Raw genomic sequence first — 24,217 nt, 5'->3', positions numbered from 1 at the left:
CACACACACACACACACACACACACACACACACACACACACACACACACACACACACACACACACACACACACACACACACAAACACACACACACACACACACATCTCATGCATTTGAAGCAAGAGGTTAAGAAAATAATTAGTTGCACATAATGTAAGTCTTCTTTTTCCTGTGTATGGCAGTTTGGCTGCTGGGTAGTGATAATTTTGTTTGGGCACAGCTGTGCCACTGATGCTGTGTCCCGATACCAATACACCAGTACTCATTTTGCCAACCTTAGCAGGATGACAGGCTGAGTCAAACCCTCCTGGTGTTAATTCAATGGCAAACGGGGCTTGAACTCAGGACCCGAGGGTCCCAAACCACCACCCTAACCACAAAGCCAACGCCAAACTGGCACACTGATGCAAGAGTTGCCTAAGTACAAGTTACAGGTCTCGTATGCAATTATGAACCAAATCATTCCACGCACGAAGTGCTGATTGTGATGTAACATGTCAGACCAGAACTATGCCTTGCATATCCACAGCATCTTTTTCCACCAACATGGAAGACACACGATTATATATTTTTGATTGCTCTTTTTCTGAGCTCCTGTTAGATGACGTAAAGCAATATCATATTATGGAATCTGACATCGGTCGCTTCCACAGACGAAACGTATTTATTGCAGGTAAGCATGGAGCACTTCATCGTGCATTTTAGGCATAGGGACATCCATTTATTACATACGAAAATATAGCGGTATCCCCCTCCCCACGACGACTCCATGCATGCCCCTTCCCTTCATCCCATTTACTCCTATTTACTCGAAAACTTCTCCCCCAACCCCACCCTCCATTCCCACACACCCTCTCCCCTCTTTCTCATCTATCATCCTTCTTTCCTTTTATCAATTTCAAATTTTCTTCATTTAGCACTCCCCCATTCCATCTCCATGGTGCATGCGCAATAATTATATGGCTCAAAGGTAAAAGTACTGAAAAGGTTGTGATGAAGCCCTACTGTTAATGTGATTGTCTCTGAGCTGTCTAATTCTGGGTTTGATCTCCAACAATATGGAGAATTCAACTAAAACAACTGCCAAAAAGAGGAACTCGGACCATGTCATCCTATATAGTCAATGTAAAGTCGACTGTTCGGCTTTACACGCAATCACTTCTGGGTGTTGAAATTCCAATCGGCATAGTTCGGAAAATGTAGACCTTTGAGGTGGTACCCTGGCAAATATAAAATCATGTTGGAGCATATGGTTGACCTCGTTGCCTCATCTCATCCCTCATACAAAACCGTGATCTTCTCTACACATGTTAAACCACTCCCACCGAACCTCCCAAATTTTGCTTCTGTATCCAGGATCTTATCTACCCCTGCATTTTCCCCTACCCCTCATCCTTACCCGCATCCCTTGTTTGTCCGTCTCCTTTGATGTTGTCACTCGGCCCTGGTATTGGCTTAATGGTTTGGGTGGTGGGCTTGGGATCTGAGGATCCTTTAAGTTTAAATCCCACTTTCTGTTGAATTAATACCAGGTGGGGTTGACTCTGCCTGTCATCCTTCTGAGGTCGGCAAAATGAGTGCCAGCTTGCTGGTATCCTGTGTCTGAGTGGCGACCCGTCCAGGATTGTAGCCAATAGCCAAGGAGACTGCTTAGGCAGCACCAATGCTCTGTACAGAGTATGGTCCCAATCTCCTCTCCTGTTGTTGGCATTTCCCCCTTCTCTGTCTGCTGTTCCTTTTGTTCTGTTGTGTCCTGATCTGGTCTATGTGTTAGCTCTTCCATGAGCCTTGACTCTGTATACAAAATAAATTAAAAAATTTGCACTCACCAGTCCACTCCAATCATGTCAGAGACAGTCGCACGTGTGCCGATGACCTTTCGACAAAAAAGTCAGATAATTTAATGGAAAAGCTTGTGCACAATATTGTGTCATAATGTCAAAATATCCATAATTTTACAAGTGAAGGAACAAAAACACTAGAAGGGCACTCGGTAGAGCGCATACCTCCGCCACGCAAGCCTGATCCACAAGAACATATGGGGCAAAATAAATATTTGAATGAAAAATTAAATAATTATCGGATCTGGATCCGAATCCGGATCTTCACCAAGATTGAATCAATTCGTCGTGGTCACACACCCAACATGTCCACCAAGTTTCGTCCCGATCCGTCCACAACTTTTTGAGATATGCTGCATACAATCAGACAAAAAAACAGACAAACAAACAAGAAGACGACGTCATGTATGCAGAGCACGAAACTTGCAAAATGGAGAAAAGAAATTTGACCTCAAAAATAATTGGCTGGTTGAATTCATTGACCTGAAATATAATTCCTCTTCAAAGTTCAAGTCAATCGGAGGAAAAATTGAGGATTTTAGAAATACCACCTTCGTTTGTTGACCTTTTGGTCTATGTTGACTTTTTGACCTCAAAAACAATAGGCTTCTTCCTTATGACAAACTCTACCATGTGGTGAAGTTTTGTGCAGATCAGTTTAAGATTGTGACCTGCAGATGATAAACAGACAGACAGGGGTGAAACCATAACCTCCTTCACCTTCGGTGGCGGAGGTAATAATTGGATGCGAATGACAGCTCGTCGTCCATTGTAAGTTGATTTGAAGCATTTTTTTTTTTTGTTGTACCGCGAAGTACAAGTTGCTTTACGAGGATGGTTCAAAGAAAAGTGGTGGTTTTGTTCATTGCTGTACGTGTATATTAACCACATAATCTCACAACACTTATTCCATCATGCAGTTCCTCCCGTCGTGCCAATGTGTCCTCGAACAAATTTCCAAAGGGGACAGGACAAAAAAAAAAAAACTTCCATTTTTGATGAAAGGCAACCAGTTGGACTTCCTGAAATTCAATGCAATTACGGTCTTTGACGCACTCGATGAAAAGCTGTGCACACCGGGTGAGCCGTTTGAATCGTGTTTTAATACCAGGAATCACAATCTTAACGGTTGTTGAAGGTCACCCGAGGGGGAGGGGGGGGGGTCACAACACACAAGCTTCGAATAAGCAAATCCCTGGGTCACTGAAGACTATCACAGACAAGAAATGTCCATTTAGTAATGGACATAACCTCACACCAGCATCTGAATTTATTGAAAAGTGTGTCAGAAGTGTAACTTTCAATAGAACCAGTCTTTTTAAATTGTGACAAGTTCGAGTCCATGCTTTCACTCTTTCTCTACTCATTTGTAGATAATACAGATGGTCAGGTGCACCCAAGTTTGAGATTCTTGGTGACAGCTCCCGACTGCCATTTTTGGGGGCCCTGAGGGCTTGCTTGGCAGAAATGAATGAAACAAGTGTTAAATTGGAATAATTGCTAGACTTCTGTGACAGTCATCTGCAGACGGAGTTAAGTCCTGCAAGATAATTTGATGAATGCTCTTAAGTCCAAAGATTGCTGGGTGGGGTCTCGGATTGAATTTATAATAGAAAGTTGTGGATGTTGGCTTCCATGAACACTGATGAACCTCTCGGTTAAGTTTGGCCTTTTGATGTGCAGTTTGATCATCGGAGTGTGCTTTACAACAACAATGCGTGACAGACGGGGTGAGGTCGTGCGACGCCGCGTGAAACTGTTTGAATTTCATATTGTAGCTCACACTGAGCGTTTGCTTCTTACGGCTTTAACATTTCCATAGTAATTTATGGCTGATGAATGATCGATGAATGTTTTGTGAATTAATTCATTCCAATGATAATTGACCTCATCCTCCGGTTGAATCCATGGGATTTCACGCTTTCCCTTGCACCGCATCCGGGCATTGTCTGGTGCAGGTATCCTGGCAGGACCTCGTGCAGGATGTGCAGCAGGTACTTATGGAGCGAGAAGAGACGAATACAAGGACCTGTTTCTTGCTGCACCTCGATGGAATCCCTTTGGATCCATTTGCTGAGCTGCGTGCCGTCGAGGGTCTCTCCACCAATGCTACTCTTCGCATTGTTGAAGGTCGGGAACGGAAGCAAGTGAACTTTCTTGGGGCAGGGGCAGCTCTGATCAATTTGCTGAAGTCTAGAAAGAAAAAAAAATGATTGGCTTGGCCTATTTGGCATCTCCATCTTAACATTTAGCTCATGATCCTGCGATCCCAGTTTCAATTACCCGATCCTACATTGATTTGTCCTTTGGTTGGTGTCCTTTGATTTTGATGTACCATGCTCTTCGAGAGTGTTGGCACTGCCGAAGCAGTTTCTCGGTTAGGGTTTATACCGGGTGGTTTTCCATTGCCTTACCAGACTTGTTTGTCCGTGCTCTATCCTTTTAAATGATAAGCATCAAGCAAGGAAGCAGCACGGACCATTTTTAAAGTTTTAGCATGACTCAGTCAGAGTTTGAACCACCGACCTCCCAAACTCAGAGCAAGAGCAGACGCTCTCACAATTACACCACCGAGTCCTGGTATCGGTTGCCAACGTGCTTGTAATGTGCATGTAAAAGTAGACGGTTTTCCTCTTGATGTCTTTGTTTTACATCAAATGTATGCATAAACACATGCTCCACGAGCCTCGGATAACTGTATAGGAAACACCATGAATCACAAGGACATTATACAATAGTTACAAACTGAAATACAAAGGCAGATGCCCATTCTGCTGCAACCTTTTTTTTTTTAATGCTGGGAATGTTTGGCATTCCTGAAAATTCCCATTTCGTCATCATTCGATGCAGTTTAATGAGTGATTATACAATTATAAGTTGTTGCAATGTTGGCGATTTGCCATACCTTAAATTGGGCTGTTACACACACACACACACACACACACACACACACACACACACACACACACACACACACACACACACACACACACACACACACACACACACACACACACACACACACACACACACACACCTACCTGGCAATTGTTTACCGGCAAACAGTTGGAACACAGCATGTGCCGGCGACGCCCCTGTGTCGCAGTCTCGGTGCAAGTCACTACATGCTTGTCAAACATGTCCTCTATACCCAATGGCAAAATGAGCCAATGCCGAACAGAGGTGGGCCCAGAGAAAGAAAAACGAAACACACTTTCAGAACAATCCGGTTATCGTGTGTCTGAGCTTTTATTATTTGATAACCATATGTTACCATTTCGGTATATTCACCATAGATAATCCTGCAATGTTTTCAAGAGCAAAACGATTCAAATAAACCATAAAATATTTAAAATATACTATTATTATTATTGTTATTAATTATTATTATTACTACCTATGGCTGGCTTCCAACCTACCTGTTGCTCTCATCATCATTGGAAGCACACCTTTAGAGTCCAATTGGAACATTTTTGCTGGCATCGTGGATTCATTTTCAAATCCTGCTGTAAAAAAAATGAAAAATGAAATGAACTTAAAAGGATTGACTCATTTTGAAACTTGCCACCAGATCAATTTGCTTATTGCATCGCCGATCAGACATACGGTAAGTTTATACACATGGACCGTTCGCAGCATCCATCGATAAACTCGTCTTGTTTATGGAAAAGTCACCCGTTTGATAAACTAATTATTATTTTTACTCCTTGAAATTGCTCCAAAATAATGGCCTTGTGTACCATTGTGAATCGAGGCACCACTGCATCTGATAAGTTTCAGAAATTACACAATTCCTTTCGGAGTCAAATGGTTCAAAAAGTATACCATATGTGTCCAATGAGCTTTGGCCATGTCGATAGATATGCATTGGAAAGGTGGATGGGGTCGGTGGGGGGCAGGAACAAATTGAGAATTGTGAACAAAGGGAATTAGGAGTCAGAAGAGTAAAGAATGAAAAAGGTATGAGAGGAGTGGAGAGAGAAATGGGAAGTGGAGGCAAGGGTCATGGATGGATCATGTAGAGATTGGAGGGGTTAAAATTGCATGAGGGGGAGGGGATCACGCATAGTTACCAACATTGAGAGAATAAAACAACGAGTTTGGACATTTTAACACTTTTTATTTCATCCAAAATTAAAGAAGAATAATTATGTTTTCCTGATGAATTTAATGTTGTTGTTTTTTTGCATGTAACTCCTCAATATGTTTTGGACCTTACATTGTATAACAGATGTTGTAATGAGTAAAACATATATATATATATATATATATATATATATATATATATATATATATATATATATATATATATATATATATATATATATAGTTCAAATTTAAAGATGAACTCTTCTCTGCAATACAGACTTGAGGTAGATCTAGTGCAATGACCTCATGTCATTGGGATGCTTGGGACCGAGCACTAAGATTTTGGTGGGTCACTGTCATCGCCTTGGCCAACAGCTTGTGTGTGTGTGTGTGTGTGTGTGTGTGCATGAAACTGTGCATGTGCCTCATGCATATAGCGAGCACAGTACGGGCGTGGTTGTCGTTACTGTCTGTCTGTCTGTTTGTCTGTGAGCGGGATATCTCAAAAAGTTACGGACGAAACTTGGTGGATGAATTGGGTAATTGATGAGAATAAGCTGATTGGATTTTGCCTATGTTCCAGACACAGATCCGGCCCATCAGTGGGCTAAAAAACATAAACTGTTCAGCCCGGCGGAGGTGTGTGCTCTACCAAGTTCCGTTCCAGTTGGTACAATGTTTTGCTCTGAGTTACATCATGATTGTCAGGCAACCACTGAGAAACATCCTTCCTGTCACAACTCGGTAATGCTTGTAAAATGCGACAGCATTTGCCATTTACTGCCACGTACTTCAACAAGTAGCTGTCACCAATCAAGCGCAGTGAGATTACAGATACGATTTTTCATGCAGCATCGAAGGAAACCTCCCGAGGACCGACAGAATCTTTGTCACAAAATGAAAATCTATTAACAACGTCGATGAGACGTATTATTTTGTGAAAGCGGTATTTTTCGCTATTATTGGGCACTGACATCGGTAGGCTAAAGTATACCAAAAGTGGTAGAGTTGGCAACTCTGGGTCATGAATGGAACACATGTGGAGTGGAGGAAAGGGTCATGTATGGAGCCCTGTGAGCCTGGTGTTGGCTCAGTGGTTAGGGTGGTGGCTTGGGATCCAAGGGTCCTGAGTTCAAGCACCGTCGGCCACTGAATTAATACACCAGGGGGTTGACTCAGCCCGTCATCCTTCCGAGGTCGGCGAAATGAGTACCAGTTCCAGTGTGTGTACTGGTAGAGGGGCACTCCATCAGCGACACAGTCGCGCTTCAAGAAATGATAGTTACCCCTGCAGCGAAGCTGCCATATGACCACCTATGGAGCCCACAGAGTGTAGAAGAGAAAAAGGTCACGCATGGTTTACATTGCACTCTCTTTGCACCCCTTAAAAAAAAAATTTGGATCCCAAATCTTTTCTCATGGAAGAGTACTTATTTCAGTCCTTGTGTGAGGTGAGAGAGTTTGAAAGGGCAACATACTGACAGTGGGGGTTTGGGGTAACAGGCAGATACAACAAACAATGGCAATGAATGAGCAGGAAAAAAAAGGATTGTTTGTTGGTGATGATATCATCAGTGGCCAAAGCTGAAACTAAGTTGAACCATTATGGAGTTTCTCATCTTGAAAGACTGTAATTGATAAGCTCTGAGTAGCGGATAAGTTTGCAATCAGCGATTATGTTTTCGTTTCTCTCGTTCTTTCTTTAATGTCATGTCAGTGGAGGCACCATTGACAGTGTTGGTTTTTTTTTTGTAGAAGATCTTGGCTCATAGAAGAGCGAGGTGATGGAGGATAATAAGGCAATGTATTGGCAACATGAGGTGGTGGTCTACCACCTGCTTGAATCCCTAAAGGGAAGGGTTCAATTGAACTGCTTCCACAAGGTACTTCCACAAATTGGAGTGAAGAGGAACAAAAAAGGGGAGGTGTGTGATAAGCCTGGGTTTTTGGAGTTGAATCAATAGAGCATTAAGGAAAGAACTCGTGCGTCTGGTGGTAGCTGGGAGGGGGATGTGGAGGAGAAGGGTCATAGGACTAAGAGAGCGGAGGGAGCAATATTGGAGAAGAGGTGGTGAAAAAATAAAACCAAGGGACCACCAACCTGCCTGCGAGAGCAGCAAACCATGTGCTTGGGCTTCATCACAGGAGATTACAACAATGTTGAGAGCTTTAGGTTCAACACAACCCAGGACAAACATGAGCCAATAGAAGAAAGCTCCAGACAAAGGCCTCGTTGGAGTAGGCTGTGAGTCGGTCTAATTTTTCAAGGTTTGATTTGGAAAGATGGAGGATGCCCAGTCTGCGGCTGGCTTTGGAGGCCAGTTTTGCTATGTGGTTGGCTCACAGGAGGTCATGGCTGCTCGTGAGGTCAGGAAGTACAAACGACTGAATTATTTCCAATGGCTGGCTATGCATATAGATTGGTAAATTTGTTTGATGATCTTTCCGGAGTGACAATGTAAGTTGTTTTCTACAATACAATGATAATTTCCATTTTATTTGGAATAAATAAGCTAGCTTAAAAAAAATCAAAAAAAAATCAAAGCACCACCTCAATTTTAAAGTTGAAGACCCAACAAGTGTTATGTGTACTTAAAGCTTTTGTCTTCCATGAAAAATGTACTATAAATTTTTTTTCAAAAATAATGAATGCATCTTTTCCTTTGTACCTGCTGATCGCAGAGCCTTACACCATGCGAGAGGTGAGGATCCACCTGTCACATGTACGCAACCTGCTGCGAGGGGTTGACCAGGCAGATATATACTCGGCCAATGACGGAGCTTCTCCGAGCGTTGTGGCGATTGTGGTCGGAGAATCGAATATTACCGACGTCCCTAGCGAGGGTACAAGACGCAAGAGGAAGTCAGGAAATGGCCCTGAAACTGTGCCAGACTGTGCACCACCAGACTACGTGCTGCCAGGATGCAAGGATCGTCCCCTCATGCCACTGCAACCACTACCTCGTGACATCAAGGTTGAGCATTACTTGTGGAACATATTGCTGGGGAGGTTTCTCAAATTTATAGATTTGGTGAATTCCAGGTTGCTGTTCGTATTGTATCTGTCTGCTTGTCTGTTTATTTTCCTAGCAGCCAGTGCATTGTTTAAAGTCGATGAGGACCAGCAGCTGGAACCCTCCCCCGGGTAACAGGAGAATGCATGGAGACCTGCTGTACCTGGATGTTGTTACAGCTGAAGATCGTCGAGCCAGTATTACAGCTTCAACCAGAGGCTTCTTCATCAACCAGTGAGTTTGATTGGAGGAGGTCGATGTTTAGGGAGCTGGCTGTTACTAAAATAGCCCATTAGATTCAGGAATGTATATGAACATAGCTTTGACTGCCTTTTTTCTCTCTCTCGATGTTCTTACTTGGTTGCCATCCTTCCAGACATTGTATTTTTGGTATTCTGGGTCACAGGTCAACAGGAGACGAATTCAATCCCCGACCTGCCAGTCCAAGCCTCCTGTCGCATTCTCTCATTGACCTCCTTAACCAACTGAGCCCCATTTTCAAGAAGAGCTTCACGGCCTTACAGAAAAGACGGTAATGCTTGATTCATCCTTCTTGTGAGTAGTATGCATCTGGCTACCCATAAAATCACTGTCAAACTATTATGCCAGCCTATGTGGTTGCTTGTAAAGTCAATTAGAGATCCCACAGAGCATGATGGCTCCCAATTTCCACCTCTTTCTTGATGACTAAACTGACTCTTTGTTGTAGTTTCAAAAATCTGTATTCTTTGTGTGCATTCTGGAAGCCGCTGATAACTATCATATTTTCCATTGTTTAAATTGCTGATGTATTTGTACATGGATACTTTTTTTGAAAGGCATTCTTAGGATCTCTCCCATATCATGTAATTTTGACCTCCCTCCATGTAAGCACAGCCTAAACGTTGTCTTAACCAAGCGAATGCCCTCTGGAATGGTAGGTCTTCACAGGGCATGATGAAACCACTACCCAAAAGGAGCACTGTGCAGTCATCACATGGATGCTACCTCACATTAACAGCAGTCCTGTGTCATGCTGGTTCTGCCTCAATAGCTTATTTAGCAGGACAAAATAGTCGATATGAAACCTGGGAGGAGGAGGGAAGAAATTCTTCTGGAGAGGATAAAATGATAACAAACGTAGAAACAAAAAATGGCAAAGCTACGAGATTGAAGACCTAGAGAAGAAAGGTCAGAAAACATATCAATGTATTTTACTCCCTGCATAATGCACAGGGGGATATACATACATGTTGTTATGGACCCGGGTTTTGAGGCTCGTCACGAGGGGAAGCACTCGGGTCCCTCCCGAACACCCAGTCTTGAGGCCACCGGGCACAGATAACTCTGCGTACTGGCGGGTTGCTCAGCAACCACGAATGCTGATTGGCACTGCCATCCTGACAGGGTTACACTACCTCACATGACATCTTACCTGTGGACAGCCGAACCAAGGTTGGGGGGGGGGGGTTCTCGCGCCCTCAGTGCACACCCAGATTACTGTCAAGCGATACAGTGAGTGTGCGCTGGCTAACAAGAGCAAATTAGTGGGGCAGAACTTCCCGGCTGGACCAATGAATGAAAAGACAGAACAGGCTGGATACGTTTATAACATAAGCAATTTATTTATAATGCGAGGGGTGAAATAAAAGTATGTGAACAATGATAGGTTTTATTTCAGCAATATGTACAGCAGGGGAAAGCAAGGATTTGTGCGGTGCGGCAAAATAAATGCAGTTATATACAAAGAGAAAACACAGGGCAGAACTAAGCTGATATCAAATGTTTCCACAATCTTAACTTATGCAAACAATACAGGTGCCAGCAGACAAACACCCAAGGAAATTAGAGAGCAAGAAAGATGAGTGGCAGTTGAGGTGTTCACAACCTCTTTCAATACCTGGCGTGGCCAATGGACCTATGCTTACTTGTCGCTTAGGAGGGGGGAGGGGGGGTGTAGGGAGGAAAACTGGAGGTGTCTATGGTGCATGAATAGGAAGTGCAAATGAGGTGTAAATGAGGTGAAAGTGTGATGCAGAAGCAGAAGAGTAAAGGAGGTGCATATCTGCAGTTGTTCTTTTAGTTTGTGTGTCGACAGCAGATGAGACAGTAGATGGGAGAGACAGAAAGCGTGAGATAATAGCTTAACGTGGCATGTGAAAAAGTCTGTAAATGTTAATGATAATGAAGATTGCCTGCGAAACGCAGCGGAAGCCAAGCACCGAGGACTTTGACAATTACTCGGCGATGACCCGGTAATGACTCAGCGACTGCTCGCTTGGCTTTGGCTCAGTGACCAACTGGTAATGGCTCTGGCTCAGCGACTGACTCAGCTCTTCTGCATCTATTTTATAGAGCCTGGGTGAAGGAGGAGCCAAAAAGCGGATCAAAATGCCCTGTAGATGTATCCTATTGGTGCACCGACGCCACCCTGAGAAGTAGTCCTGCCCCACCAGACTCCAGAGCCGAAAATGGCTTCATTTACCTCCAGACTCGGCCATGTAAAGGAACTCTGGAATTAAACATGGGGTGCGGGTTTTGGGGAGCACTTTCTGGCCATGAACGTGCGCTGGGCTACAAATGAGGGTCGTTATTCAGTGGAGTGCCAGGGCTACTAAGACGATGCTGAACGGACCCCATCACATTGTTGCGCTTCGAGCTACACACCAATATGTACCGACTCAAAATGTCCTCCATTCCTCTGCATCCCAAAGGACTCTGGTGAACATCCGAGGACCTGACTGTGGTTGCAGCATTTCATAGCAGTTGTAGTGACGTTGGGGGAGCGCTGTGGCATTTGTGATGAAGAGGTTGAAACGGTTGTGGTGAGGTGATTGAAGCGTTTCTAATGAGGAGGCATTTGTGCTGAAGAGGTCGAGCATAGGTTATTGTGGGGATTTTCAGGAAGGTGTTTGAAGTTCGTATGAAGGTTGTAGCGTTTGAACTCCTCGGGTCACATCACTGTCCGGTCTGTGGCGTGCATGCTTGCTTGAAGGAGAGGTGGTTTGTGAAATAAAGTAAAATATAACAAACGAAATAACAGCAAATGGAAGTAAAGACCAAACTAAAAATCACACACAATGCATTTTGTCCCATGTACTCACTAGACATAATGGAAGAGCTTACTGAATGAATACTAATGAAATAACTGTCTCGGGACCACTATATGTGGGGTGCCATTGCCTTGGGATAGTGCCGGCTTCGCGGAACCGCAACAATTTGCAATATATAAAGATCATTCCAACTATTCACTGACTGACTGATATTAACGTGATTTTTCCCTGTGTATTGGCTTCGATGTCCATCGGCATGCAAAATTTCAGAGCTTTCTCCTTCACCCGGAAGGTACCAGCCTATAATATCAGTCAGTGAGTGAGTCCATTAGTCAGTCAGTCAGTGGTTAGAAAGAGCTTTATATATTAGATACAGTAGTTACGGGTTCGGGAGAGTGCAAGGGGCTCATGAGAGGGTGACTTGGACCCGCTTCTCAATGTCCAACCCTGAAACTGAGAAGCCACGGATAACTCCTCAACCCAACGGGTTGCTGAGCAACCACGGATGCTGTCCGGGGTGACTAAATCTGGCAGAGTCCCTGTGCCAAAGCTCGTGTTACCTTTTCGCTGATTTAGTTATCCCAGATGGAGAACCATGCTCTCGACTTCCCACTCTATCTACTTATTACGTATGGCCAAGTGAAACCGTGGGTGGGACATTGGCTATTCTAGCGCATCTAATCAATGGGGGTAAAACTTCCCCTCTATTTATTAAGTAAGCTATGACTAACCAATGGGGAAACAGACAATCGAGCAGGTTGGAAACAGTTTATAGAGATTAAAGGCATGTATTTACAAGCAATATTCACCAGTGATGCAGTGTCACAAAGAAAGCACTTGGCCCTCATGCACAGAAGAACCCATTACACATTCTTAGCTTACTCTACATACAAGACAGGCGCACCTCAATCACTCCTGGGAAAGTTTGCTCATCCGACATGAGCCAACGGGCTCACGTTGGTCCCAAAGTGGAGTGAAGGGAGTGGGAGGAAAGAAGGGAATGAGGTTGGTATGTGTGCAGTGTATCGGGAAAGTGTGACGAATGTAATGTCAACGCAAAATGAAGTGCAAGATATGCGTGTCAGTCCATCACAAAGACGGGTCAAGAGGGTATATAATCGTTGGTAGCTCTTCATGGCTCTTTGAAAGTTATTTGCGCATCTTAAGTAGACTAATTAACAGGTAGAAACAGGAAGAAAGATCGTGTGAGTAATTCTGTCAGCCTCTGCTTCCCAAGGAGCTCATGCTGCTGCTCATTCTTGGAACCTCGCTCCAGCACGACTCGTCTCGTTCCGAACCTCAAACCAAACAGGCAGGCAGTTCTGGTCTCTCTTCGGTTCTCTGAGTGCAAGTCAGCTGTGATCTCTGGGGCGCTCCATCTTTTATCGGCTCTGGATAAGGTGTGGCTTTGGGGAGCAAGCATCACAGTCGCACTTTCTGCCCGCTGTGTGTCGCTTCCTCATTGGTGCACACATCCCATACATGCTTGGAGGGTCGGTCATGCAGCTGGCGCTCGCATGCGGCATCCCCCATAGCTGCTCGGAGGGTCGGTGTTGGTGGCGCTGCAGTGGCGCATTCTGGGTTACGCAGCACCCAACACAGGAATTGCCTTGCAACTAACTGGCTTTGATTGAGGGTGTTTTGTAACGTAATGTGCATACTGTAAGGTATGCTGCATTGTTTGCATGGTTTGTGCTGTGGGGATGTGCAGGGGAGGAGAGGGTAAAGAGGGATGGAATGGGAAAAAGGATTGAAATGGATCGATGATGGGAGGGCTTGGAAGGGATTGATAAAGAGAGGGGTTTTTAGGATGGTACACGGAAAGAGAGGTTTGAGAGGGAAAGGGGTAGGGGGAGTTCATGAAGATATGGGATAGGATAGGTTTGAGAGAGAAAGGGTGAGAGGGATTAGAATGAATTGATGAAGAGGAGGATTTCAAGAAAGTGGAAAATCACAAAGGGAATAGATCCTGCTAAACACACACACACACACACACACACACACACACACACACACACACACACACACACACACACACACACACACACACACACACACACACACACACACACACACACACACACACACACACACTACATTTCCTCTGTCCCTGTTGTGAGGGGAAAGGTAACCTAACGAAACCACATTTACTCTTAAAATATCCAACAAAGAATCGTTCATGTGTTGAGCGCAACTCCTCGGGGTCTTTTCCATAACCCCGCAACATTATATATGTATATATACTAGCAGAGCCGACCCGTCGCTTCGCTGATGGACCAATTGGTCATCATGTTTGCCAAAAATTTGGGGTGAGAAGAAGGAAAGGAAGACAAATATACCCATGCAAAGAGAGTACTTAAACCTCATCGTGACCCAGGTTAAAACGAGTAGGGCACTCAGTAGGAGCGCATATCTCCGCCACGCAATGCCAGATCCACGAGAATATATTGGGCCCAATACATTTTTGAAATATCATGCTATATATAGTACAATATCGTTTTTGGCCCTATCTCCCAGTGGTGAAGAATTACTGAAAAAATTAATTAATTTCATATCCAGATCCGGATCTTCACCAAAATTGAATCAATTCGTCCTTGTCACACACCCAACATGTCGACCAAGTTTCATGCGAATCCGTCCACAACTTTTTGAGATATCGTGCTATATATCGTTTTTGGCATGATCTCTCAATTGTGAAGAATCACATTAAAAATTCTAGTTGTCGGATTCGGATCCGGATCTTCACCAAAATCGAAACAGTTCATCCTTGTCACATACCGAAACTCTCCAGAAAATTTCATCTGGATGCATCCACAACTTTTTCAGATATCCTGTACACAAACAGACAAACAGACAGAAAGGGGTGAAAACATAACCTCCTTGTGGCGGAGGTGAACAAGGAAATTGTAATACCCTCTGACACCACCACCAGGTGGTGTGACACGGTATACATTTTCAGAGAAAATCCACATCCTGCTTGAGGCTGCAACCACAGAGCCTATGTCACCCCCACACAAAGTTGGATTTGTACCCACAGTTTGGAGTTTGTAACTTTACAGATGTGGCCGTGCATAAGGAACAAAGATAGACAGATATGTATATATATATGGGATGGTTATGGATATAGGGATGGTTATGAGATGTGTGTTGGTCCCCATGGGTCAGGAACTATGAACCAGAATAGCACTAAGTTCCTTGACTTTGCAAGAAGTCATGGACTTAGGGTGGCTGGTTCATGGTTTCAGCGCCCACAAGCTCATTGCTGGACTTGGTATTCCAACGCTGGCGGTGTGGCAAAGGAGATTGACCATGTCCTCGTTGATGGTCGCTGGAGGATGATCCAGAACTGCAGGGTCTACCAGAGTGCTCAGTTCCTCAATACTGACCACCGACTTGTTGCAGCAACTTTAAAGCTGCACGTTAAATCCGGGAGAATGGTACCATCCCAGCCTAGGCTGGATGTTGCCAAGCTCAGGGATGAGAGGGTAGCTGAGGAGTTTGCGAACAGGCTGAGTGGACACTTGGGGGTCTGGGTGCGTTGGGAGGTCCTGAAGAGTTGCGGAGTGCCTTCAAGACCACCGTCCTTGATGTTGCCGGTGGATGTCTTGGAATTCAAAGGGCAAAGAAGAATTTTGTCTCTCAAGGGACACTGGATACCATTGACCAGAGTCGCAGGGCCAGGCTGAATGGCAGAGCTGAGCTGTTCAGGGAGCTGAGGCGTAAAACTGTACGTGCACTGAGGGTGGACAAGGAGGCCTATGTGCGAGGAATCTGTGAGGGGGTTGAGCATCACCTGTGGACAGGTGATTCTCATCCCGCTTACAGGGGAATTCGCGCATTACATTCATCCAAGCCCATCCCTCGGAGCACTGCAGTTAGAGCAGAGAGTGGTAGGCTCTTAACAGAGGAGTCCGAAGTGAAGGCCCGCTGGGCCGGTTACTTTGGGCGGTTGTACCAGGCTGATCCACCAGCTGTCGAGTTGGACGTCAATGGTGTTACAATCCCTGTTGCTGACCCTCCAATCAACTGTGGTCCACCTTCGCTTGTGGAAACACGGGCGGCGGTGGACCGGTTGAAACGGGGTAAAGCTCCAGGGATCTGTGGCATCCATGCCGAACTTCTCAAGGCTGGTGGAAATGCTGCACTCGTGTCGTTGCATGCAGTTTTGTGCTCTGCCTGGAACACAGGCATCATCCCAACTGACTGGAAGAGGGGCCTTGTTGTTCCTCTCTGGAAAGGGAAGGGTGATCGCCAAGACTGCAACAACTACCGAGGGGTGACGCTGCTCTCTGTGCCGGGCAAGGTCTTTGCTTGGATAATTCTTGATAGGGTTCGCCACCAGCTGCATGAGCACCAGCGTCCAGAGCAGTCAGGCTTCACACCAAAGAGGTCAACGATTGACCGTATCCTTGCACTTCGTGTCCTCACCGAACGCAGACGAGAGTTTCGGCAGGGGCTGCGTGCAGCCTATGTTGATCTCTGTAAAGCGTTCGATTCAGTGAATTGGGATGTCCTCTGGAGGATTCTTGATCTTCGTGGGGTGCCACCAAAACTGATCGATCTGATGTCTGAACTCTACTCTGGTACTGAGAGTGCTGTGAAGTGTGGTGGCACCACCTCTGACTTATTTCCAGTCGTTACTGGAGTTCGTCAGGGGTGTGTACTTGCCTCCACACTTTTCAGCACTTGTATGGACTGGATTCTGGGGAGGATGTCGGAGAGATCAAGCTGTGGTGCGTCATTTGGGAATGTCAACATCTCTGACCTTGATTTCGCAGATGATGCAGTCATCTTTGCGGAGAATGGATATCCTTTTGGGGGCCCTCGAGGTGCTGAATGAGGAGTCGGAGCCGCTGGGATTATGGGTTTCTTGGGTCAAAACGAAGATCCAGGCTTTCAATGACATCTTGGATGCTGCCATCTTGTCTGTTCTACTTTTTGGTGAGGATGTTGAGGTCACAGAGAGATTCACTTACCTTGGCAGTGATATTCATGTCTCTGCTGGCAATGAGTCAGAGGTCAGTAGACGTCTGGGTCGGGCCTGGGGAGTCATGGATTCACTGGATCATGGGGTGTGGCGCTGCTGGCACCTGTGCGGGAGGATGAAAGTCTGAGTCTTCAGGTCCTTGGTACTTCCAGTCTTGCTCTATGGATGTGAGACTTGGACTCTGACCAAGGATCTGAGACGGAGACTTAATTCCTTTGGTACCAGGTCTCTTCGGAGAATCCTTGGCTATCGCTGGTCGGATTTTGTGTCCAAGGAGCGGTTGCTGATTGAGACTCGGATGAGATTTGTTACCTGCATGGTCCGTGAGCGTCAGTTGCGGCTGTATGGACATGTGGCTCGTTTTCCTGATGCTGATCCTGCTCACCAGATTGAGGGAGTCTCGTGAGTGGAGGAGGCCAACGGGCTCACCACGTGCCTCGTGGTTGCAGCAGGTTGACCGGCATCTCAAGGAGATGCGGATGGGCCTGGCATCTGCCTGGGGGATGGCCAGACGGAGGCACCTGGAGGACCGGTGGAAAGTGGACGCAGCGATGCGCTGTTTTGGCACATGTCCCCATACCTGACCTGATGTTTGTGTATATATATATATATATATATATATATATATATATATATATATATATATATATATATATATATATATATATATATATGTATATATGTATATATATATATATATATATATATATATATATATATATATATATATATATATATATGATACAAACAAACACAACATAATAGTGACCGAAGCTTTTCGTGCTGCGCTCTTCAGGGTAAAAATCGCAGCAAGTGAAGGAGGAAGTGAAGGCACGTGCTTTATACGCAGATCTCAATAAGGTAGACACTGATTGGTTCGACCGTAATGACGTCACGGTTAATCCGAACGCCCATTGGTCGCTCATCATCTTCACCTCGAGCTCCCATTGGCTGGAGCAGAGTTCGTCGATGATTGACGTTTGCAACCGCATCCTGGAGAGAGGGGGGATGGGTTTTCCCTAAGGTCCATTCACCATTTGTTACCGTACTTCTATTCCCTTGATCTTTCCATGCTGAAAGAGACACAAAGATCGTACAAATCCCTTTTGACGACATAGTATTGGATCGGTGGTAAGGATAAAGGTTGCTTCCAACATACGAGCTTCCAACATCCAATGAAACGAGCTCCGACCTCGGCTCAATATCCTGAACATATCTGCATTGCACTGGTCTGCACAGACAGGGTTGGCAACCAAATGCTCTGCATGGCAGATGAAGCAGATACAGTGGCCGGTGGTTGCTGGATATTTCTACGTGCTCGCACTGGTTGTGTTCTCACCCTCACAATCTTTCTTCGAATCGCCAGGGGGACGTGTTGTTTGATCCGATCAGCCAATCTTAGTGTTGTGCGACCCACGTACGGAGCTTCACATCGGCACTTAAACTCATAAATAACATTGCTGGTTTGTGAGGTGGGTCGCACATCCTTGTTAACTGACATTGGCAAACGGCGAGAGGTAAAGATTACTCGGGGTGACACAGCCAGAAACGTGTTGCACACAATATGTTTGATTTGTACTTCAAACCTTCGTGATGATTGCCCTTTGCAAGGCATCCTGATATAGACTGGACATTTGTCCGGACCAATCTTCCGATCTCTTGTCGTGTTTAGAAACTTGTGTTTGTATCTCTTCACTATATGCTCAGGATAACCATTCTCACCGAGTCTATTCATGATTTTGTCAATTTCAGCTGGAAGATTACAAGGTGAACAAATCCTCTGTGCTCTGTTAACCAGGATATTGATCAAGGCAATTTTGTTTCTCGTGGAGCTGTAGGAGTCCCACCGAGAATACTGCCCTGTGAAAGTCGGCTTCCGGTAGACGGATGTTGTGAAACCAAGGTTGGATCTCTCAACCAACACGTCCAAAACCGGTAACGTGTTTGACGATTCCAGCTCCGTGGTGAACTTCAGCGCTGGATGGAGAGTGTTGAGCCATGCCTGGAAATTGTCACATGCCGTCCGAGATTCAAACAAAGCAAAAATGTCATTAACATACTGATAGTACACGATGGGGGAATCGACCTCTTGCCGACCAGTCAGTTTCTGCATTTAATGATGGTCTATAAAGATATTTGCAAGAGCTGGGCCTAATGGAAAACCCATGGCGACACCATCCGTTTGAACATACATCATGTTGTTAAAACTGAATTCCACCTCCCTTGTTGCTGTGTTCATTAATTCAACGAAGACGTGTTCCGAGATCATCGGTTGTTCCAGATCGGTGTGATACAGCAAACGTGCGCATATCTCAATCATCTCCGTCAATGGGACATTCGTGAACAAGCTTTTAATATAAAAGGATGCCATGATGTTGTCCTCACTTGTCGGTGTTTTTGCTCTAATGGATTCTGCAAATGTGAAGGAATCCTTAACCACGAAATGAGAAAGTGAATGCAATACTGGTTGCAGGACCTCTCCCAACCACTTAGCAAGTTCATGTTGTGCTGATCGCACCATGGACAGTGTCGGTCTTTGATGGATATTCTCCTTGTGAATCTTCAGCAGGCCGTACATTCTTGGACATTGGGCTCCAACAGGTTTAATTCTGTCGTACACCTCCTTTGATAGTTCTCTACGTTTGAGAAGCTGGAACAGTCGTTTGACGATCTGACCTTCCACCTGAGACATGCGATCATGTTCCGTCACACCGCCCAGATGTTTAAATTTGGTTTCGTCTTTCAGGATGTCCATCATCTTGTCGATGATGGACATCGACAAGATGTTGATGGGATGCCTCAAAGTTGGAATATATATGTATATATGTATGTGTATATATATATATATATATATATATATATATATATATATATATATATATATATATGTGTTTCTTGATGGGGTGGAGATGGAGCTGAAGTGATCTCACCCCTGATTGGACGAGAGGAACATTCCATCTTGCTGGGGCAGAGTTGGAGCTGAAGCGATGGAAACTCCGTCTACATTCGTGGCCTTGAACACGTGCGTAATTAAGCTGAAGGAGTGGAGGGGATTGATGAGGAAAACTAACGAGAAAGAAACTCGCAGAGCACACATGAAATTCCCATTCGACATAAGGGAGGGATTCTAACTATCCACATATACTTAACGAGATAACTGAACGAACGGACTGCTGACTGTGTGCAAAACGCTTCCAAATTCATAACAATATGTATATACTAGTAATGCCCGGCGTTGCTCGGGCAAGCAATAAACCCTGGCGTTGCCTGGGCTTTCTTGCAAATTTCCTGAATAGCTGTTAGCGGTTAGGGTTAGCTGTTAGGGTTAGGGTTAGTGTTAGGGTTAGGGTTAGCTGTTAGGGTTAGGGTTAGCTGTTAGGGTTAGGGTTAGTGTTAGGGTTAGGGTTAGCTGTTAGGGTTAGGGTTAGTGTTAGGGTAGCTAACCCTAACCCTAACACGAACACTAACCCAAGCCCTAACCCTAACCCTAACAGCTTTGTGTAGCGGAGGTAAACAGCGCCTGGGGCAAAGTGGAAATTTGTGTCCCCCGTAGGCCTTAAACTTGAGTGGATTTGAATGGAAAATCCCATAAGGGATATAGATTTATCGATTTTTTTCGAATATCAGAACTGTTATGGAAAAAATTTATAGCCAATGACCCAAGTTGGACCAAAAGCCATAATCGTACCGAATTTGAATGGAATCCGTTGGAGTTTGTGAAAATGCATCAAAACGAATTTTGAGGGGCCTCTGAAGGAAGACAATAATATCATTAGTATATGTGCCAAATCTTGTTTCATTTCATGCAGTAACAAAAATCTGATGGTGGAACAAAGAAAGGGGCATGCCGAAATATGAATATATATTTATATATATATACATATACATACATATATATATATATATATATATATGTGTATGTGTATATATGTGTGTATGTGTATATATATATATATATATATGTGTGTATGTGTATATATATATATATATATATATATATATATATATATATATATATGTGTGTATGTGTATATATATATATATATATATATATATATATATATATATATATATATATATATATATATATATATATGTGTGTATGTGTATATATATATATATATATATATATATATATATATATATATATATATATATATATATATATATATATATATATATATATATATATATATATATAATATGTGTGTGTATATGTTTATATGTGTGTGTATATATGTGTGTGTGTGTATATATATATATATATATATATATATATATATATATATATATATATATATATATATATATATATATATATATATATATATATATATATATATATATATGTATGTATATATATATATATGTGTGTATATGTTTATATGTGTATGTATATATATATATATATATATATATATATATATATATATATATATATATATGTATGTATATATATATATGTATGTGTATATATGTATGTGTATACATGTATGTGTATATATAAATATGTATATATGTATGTGTATATATAAATATGTATATATGTATGTGTGTGTATATATAAATGTGTATATATGTATGTGTATGTATATATATATATATATATATATATATATATATATATATGTATATATATATATATATGTATATATATATATATATGTATATTGTAATAAGAGCGAGAGATGAACCTTCAGAGTTTAGGCTTTATTCCATTTGATTGGAGCCGCTTCTGTGGGCACACCAGGAAATACAGGTTCAGCTAGGAGTACATAAGCAGAAACGTATACATGTGCAGTTAACCATTGCAGACTAAATCCGCGTAAGCACGGAGTTCGATATAATCTCCATTCTCACCAGTCAATGAGCACCTTCAGTTAACGAGCATCAAGTGGACAGCCGATGTCAATAGCAATGCCCCGGGGACAATCACTCGTGCCGCAGAGAGACATCCCCTTATACGCGAGACGCACAACATGTGATCCCGCGTCATGTCCCTCGATTCACGTTAATTCCACCACATTCTCCCCACCTTTAAAATGTAACTAGGGGCCCATCTTACACACCATGATTGCTTTAGCACTATAGGAGTATACATTTCAAGCAACGCGGACTAATTGATCTACAGAAGCATACATGCCAAGCAGTGATTATTTTGAGTTGTAGGAGCATGGAAATGAGCATCGATATATGATATAATGGGCATATAGGAGCATGAGCAGCGAGAATGCCGATAATCCCTTTACAGATTGAGTCGTCGAGGGGGCCTTATTCGTCGACCTCTCCGGGAGTAAACGGCAGTTTCACTTTGAGGGAGACTCCCGATCCTCTTGGTGAGCCTCGACTTGTGCCGGGGATGACTCCTCGATCGCTCTCGGGTGAACGCGGCAGCCCCGTCGCCCGGTGGAGTTCCTGGGGGGAAATGTCAGAAGGAGGAGTGCCAGGAGGTGGTGTACCGGCGGGAGGAGTACCTGAGGGAGCCAGATGGCGAACCGACACAGTGGTCTCCTGCCATCCGGGAGCCTGACATGAGCATACTCTGGATTAGTGTCAATGAGTTCGACCCCCTCCACCAGCGGTTCATACTTGCTTTGTCGCACCGGGCGTTTCATGAACACTGTACCGGGGTGGGTCAGCCAGTTGGGCACCGTTTGACCGTCAACATAACGTCGTTGGTGAGTAAACATACGTTCGTGAGGAGTGGCATTTGTGGACGTGCAGAGCAAAGAGCGTATGGAATTCAGAGCGTCAGGAAGAGTAACCTCCCATCGCTCGGGGCCCAGTCCTCTCGATTTCAGCGCCAGAGTTACGGCTTTCCAAATTACTCCATTATACCGTTCCACCTGCCCGTTTCCCTGTGGGTTGTAACCCGTCGTTCGACTAGTTGCTATGCCGTGCTCTAATAGGATTTGTTTGAGCCCGGCCGACATGAAACACGTCCCTCTGTCTGATTGTATGTACGAAGGTCTCCCAAACATAGCGAAGAGGTCAGAGAGACATTTTACGACAGTGCCCGAGGTCATATCCGAGCACGGAAACGCGAAAGGGAACCTTGAATATTCATCAACAACGGTGAATATGTATCTGTTGTCTGTTTCGGTCGGTAGGGGCCCTTTGAAGTCGATGTTTAGTCTCTCGAAGGGGGAAGTGGCCTTGATCAGTCTGCCAGAAGCCGCGCCAAAGAATCTGGGTTTTCGTTCAGCACAAACAGGGCATGAAGCATTCATTTGTTTAATATCTTCAACAGAATAGGGAAGATTTTGTCTGCGTACGAAATGTGCCATCCTGGTTACCCCTGGGTGGCACAGAGACACATGGAGGTCTTGCAAAGCCTGACTGATTGTTGCCGAACTGTAGACCCGGGAGAAGGTATCTGCAGCAGGGTTTTCCTTCCCGGGCCGGTAAACAATGTCGTACCTGTAGCAGGCTAGGTCTATCCGCCATCTCATAATTTTTTCATTCTTAATTTTCCCGTTATTTTTCCCATCAAACATGAAAGCCACGGATCGTTGGTCCGTAACGAGCGTGAAGTGGTTTCCCAGTAAATAATGTCTCCATTTACGCAGCGCTTCGACGATGGCGTACGCCTCCTTCTCTATTGCCGAGTGTCTCTGCTCGCTTCTAGAGAGAGTTCTCGAGAAGAAAGCGACCGGCCGCCCAGACTGATTAAGTGTTGCAGCTATGGCGTGATTTGAAGCGTCGGTCTCCACCACGAAGGGGCACTGAGCTGTCGATCGATAAAACCACGGACTTACTGATATCATCCTTGAGATCGTGGAAAGCTTTTACGACAGCGGCATCTGGTGGAAAGTTTTGCAATGCACTAGGGGATGTATTTTCTCGGAGTATTGCGAAATCCATCTTGCATAGTAAGCGAACATCCCGATCACCCGGCGCATTGTTTGCAAGTCCTGAGGGTGGTGGAAGCTCACGGAGCGGGCGCAATCGCTCAGGATCAGGCTTAATTGTGCCGTCGGCTATTGTAGCCGAGAAGGTCAATTGACCTTGCCGAGAATACGATTTCTCGTAGTTGAGAGTCAGATTATATTTTCCAGCAATGCTCAAGAATCTGTCCAGATTCCTATCATGTTCCCTCTGATCCCTACCGCACACTGTGACATTATCCACGTAAACAAAAGTGTCTTCGAGGTTTTCATCTGAGATGATGTCGTCCATAACCCGTTGGAAGCAAGCTACTCCATTCGTGACACCGAATGGTATCCTTCTGAACTGGTAGGGAGGCGCCGCCC

At 44.2% G+C, this 24,217-nt stretch overlaps 1 protein-coding gene across 3 annotated transcripts in view; it reads left to right on the top strand.

Annotated features, from left to right (window-relative positions):
• Positions 1 to 24,217, top strand: part of CLUH (CLUH binding protein of NUMT mRNA) — a 102,092-nt gene that overhangs the window by 14,068 nt on the left and 63,807 nt on the right. For 2 of the 3 annotated variants that reach the window (XM_085878952.1, XM_085878953.1), the window contains 4 exons: positions 3,801 to 3,972; positions 8,614 to 8,906; positions 9,025 to 9,179; positions 9,352 to 9,477. In XM_085878952.1, coding sequence (XP_085735078.1) covers positions 3,801 to 3,972; positions 8,614 to 8,906; positions 9,025 to 9,179; positions 9,352 to 9,477 — 746 coding nt within the window. Of the gene's footprint in view, positions 1 to 3,800; positions 3,973 to 8,613; positions 8,907 to 9,021; positions 9,180 to 9,351; positions 9,478 to 24,217 lie in introns of all 3 variants that reach the window. The other variant, XM_085878951.1, reaches the window with a different exon arrangement.

The sequence above is a fragment of the Eptatretus burgeri genome, chromosome 4 (genome assembly GCF_056783735.1).
Source record: "Eptatretus burgeri isolate ZD-2024b chromosome 4, Ebu_testis_v1, whole genome shotgun sequence".
Lineage (NCBI taxonomy): Eukaryota > Metazoa > Chordata > Myxini > Myxiniformes > Myxinidae > Eptatretus > Eptatretus burgeri.
The sequence above is the reverse complement of the archived record's forward strand: the minus strand, read 5'-3'. Positions and strand labels throughout refer to the sequence as shown.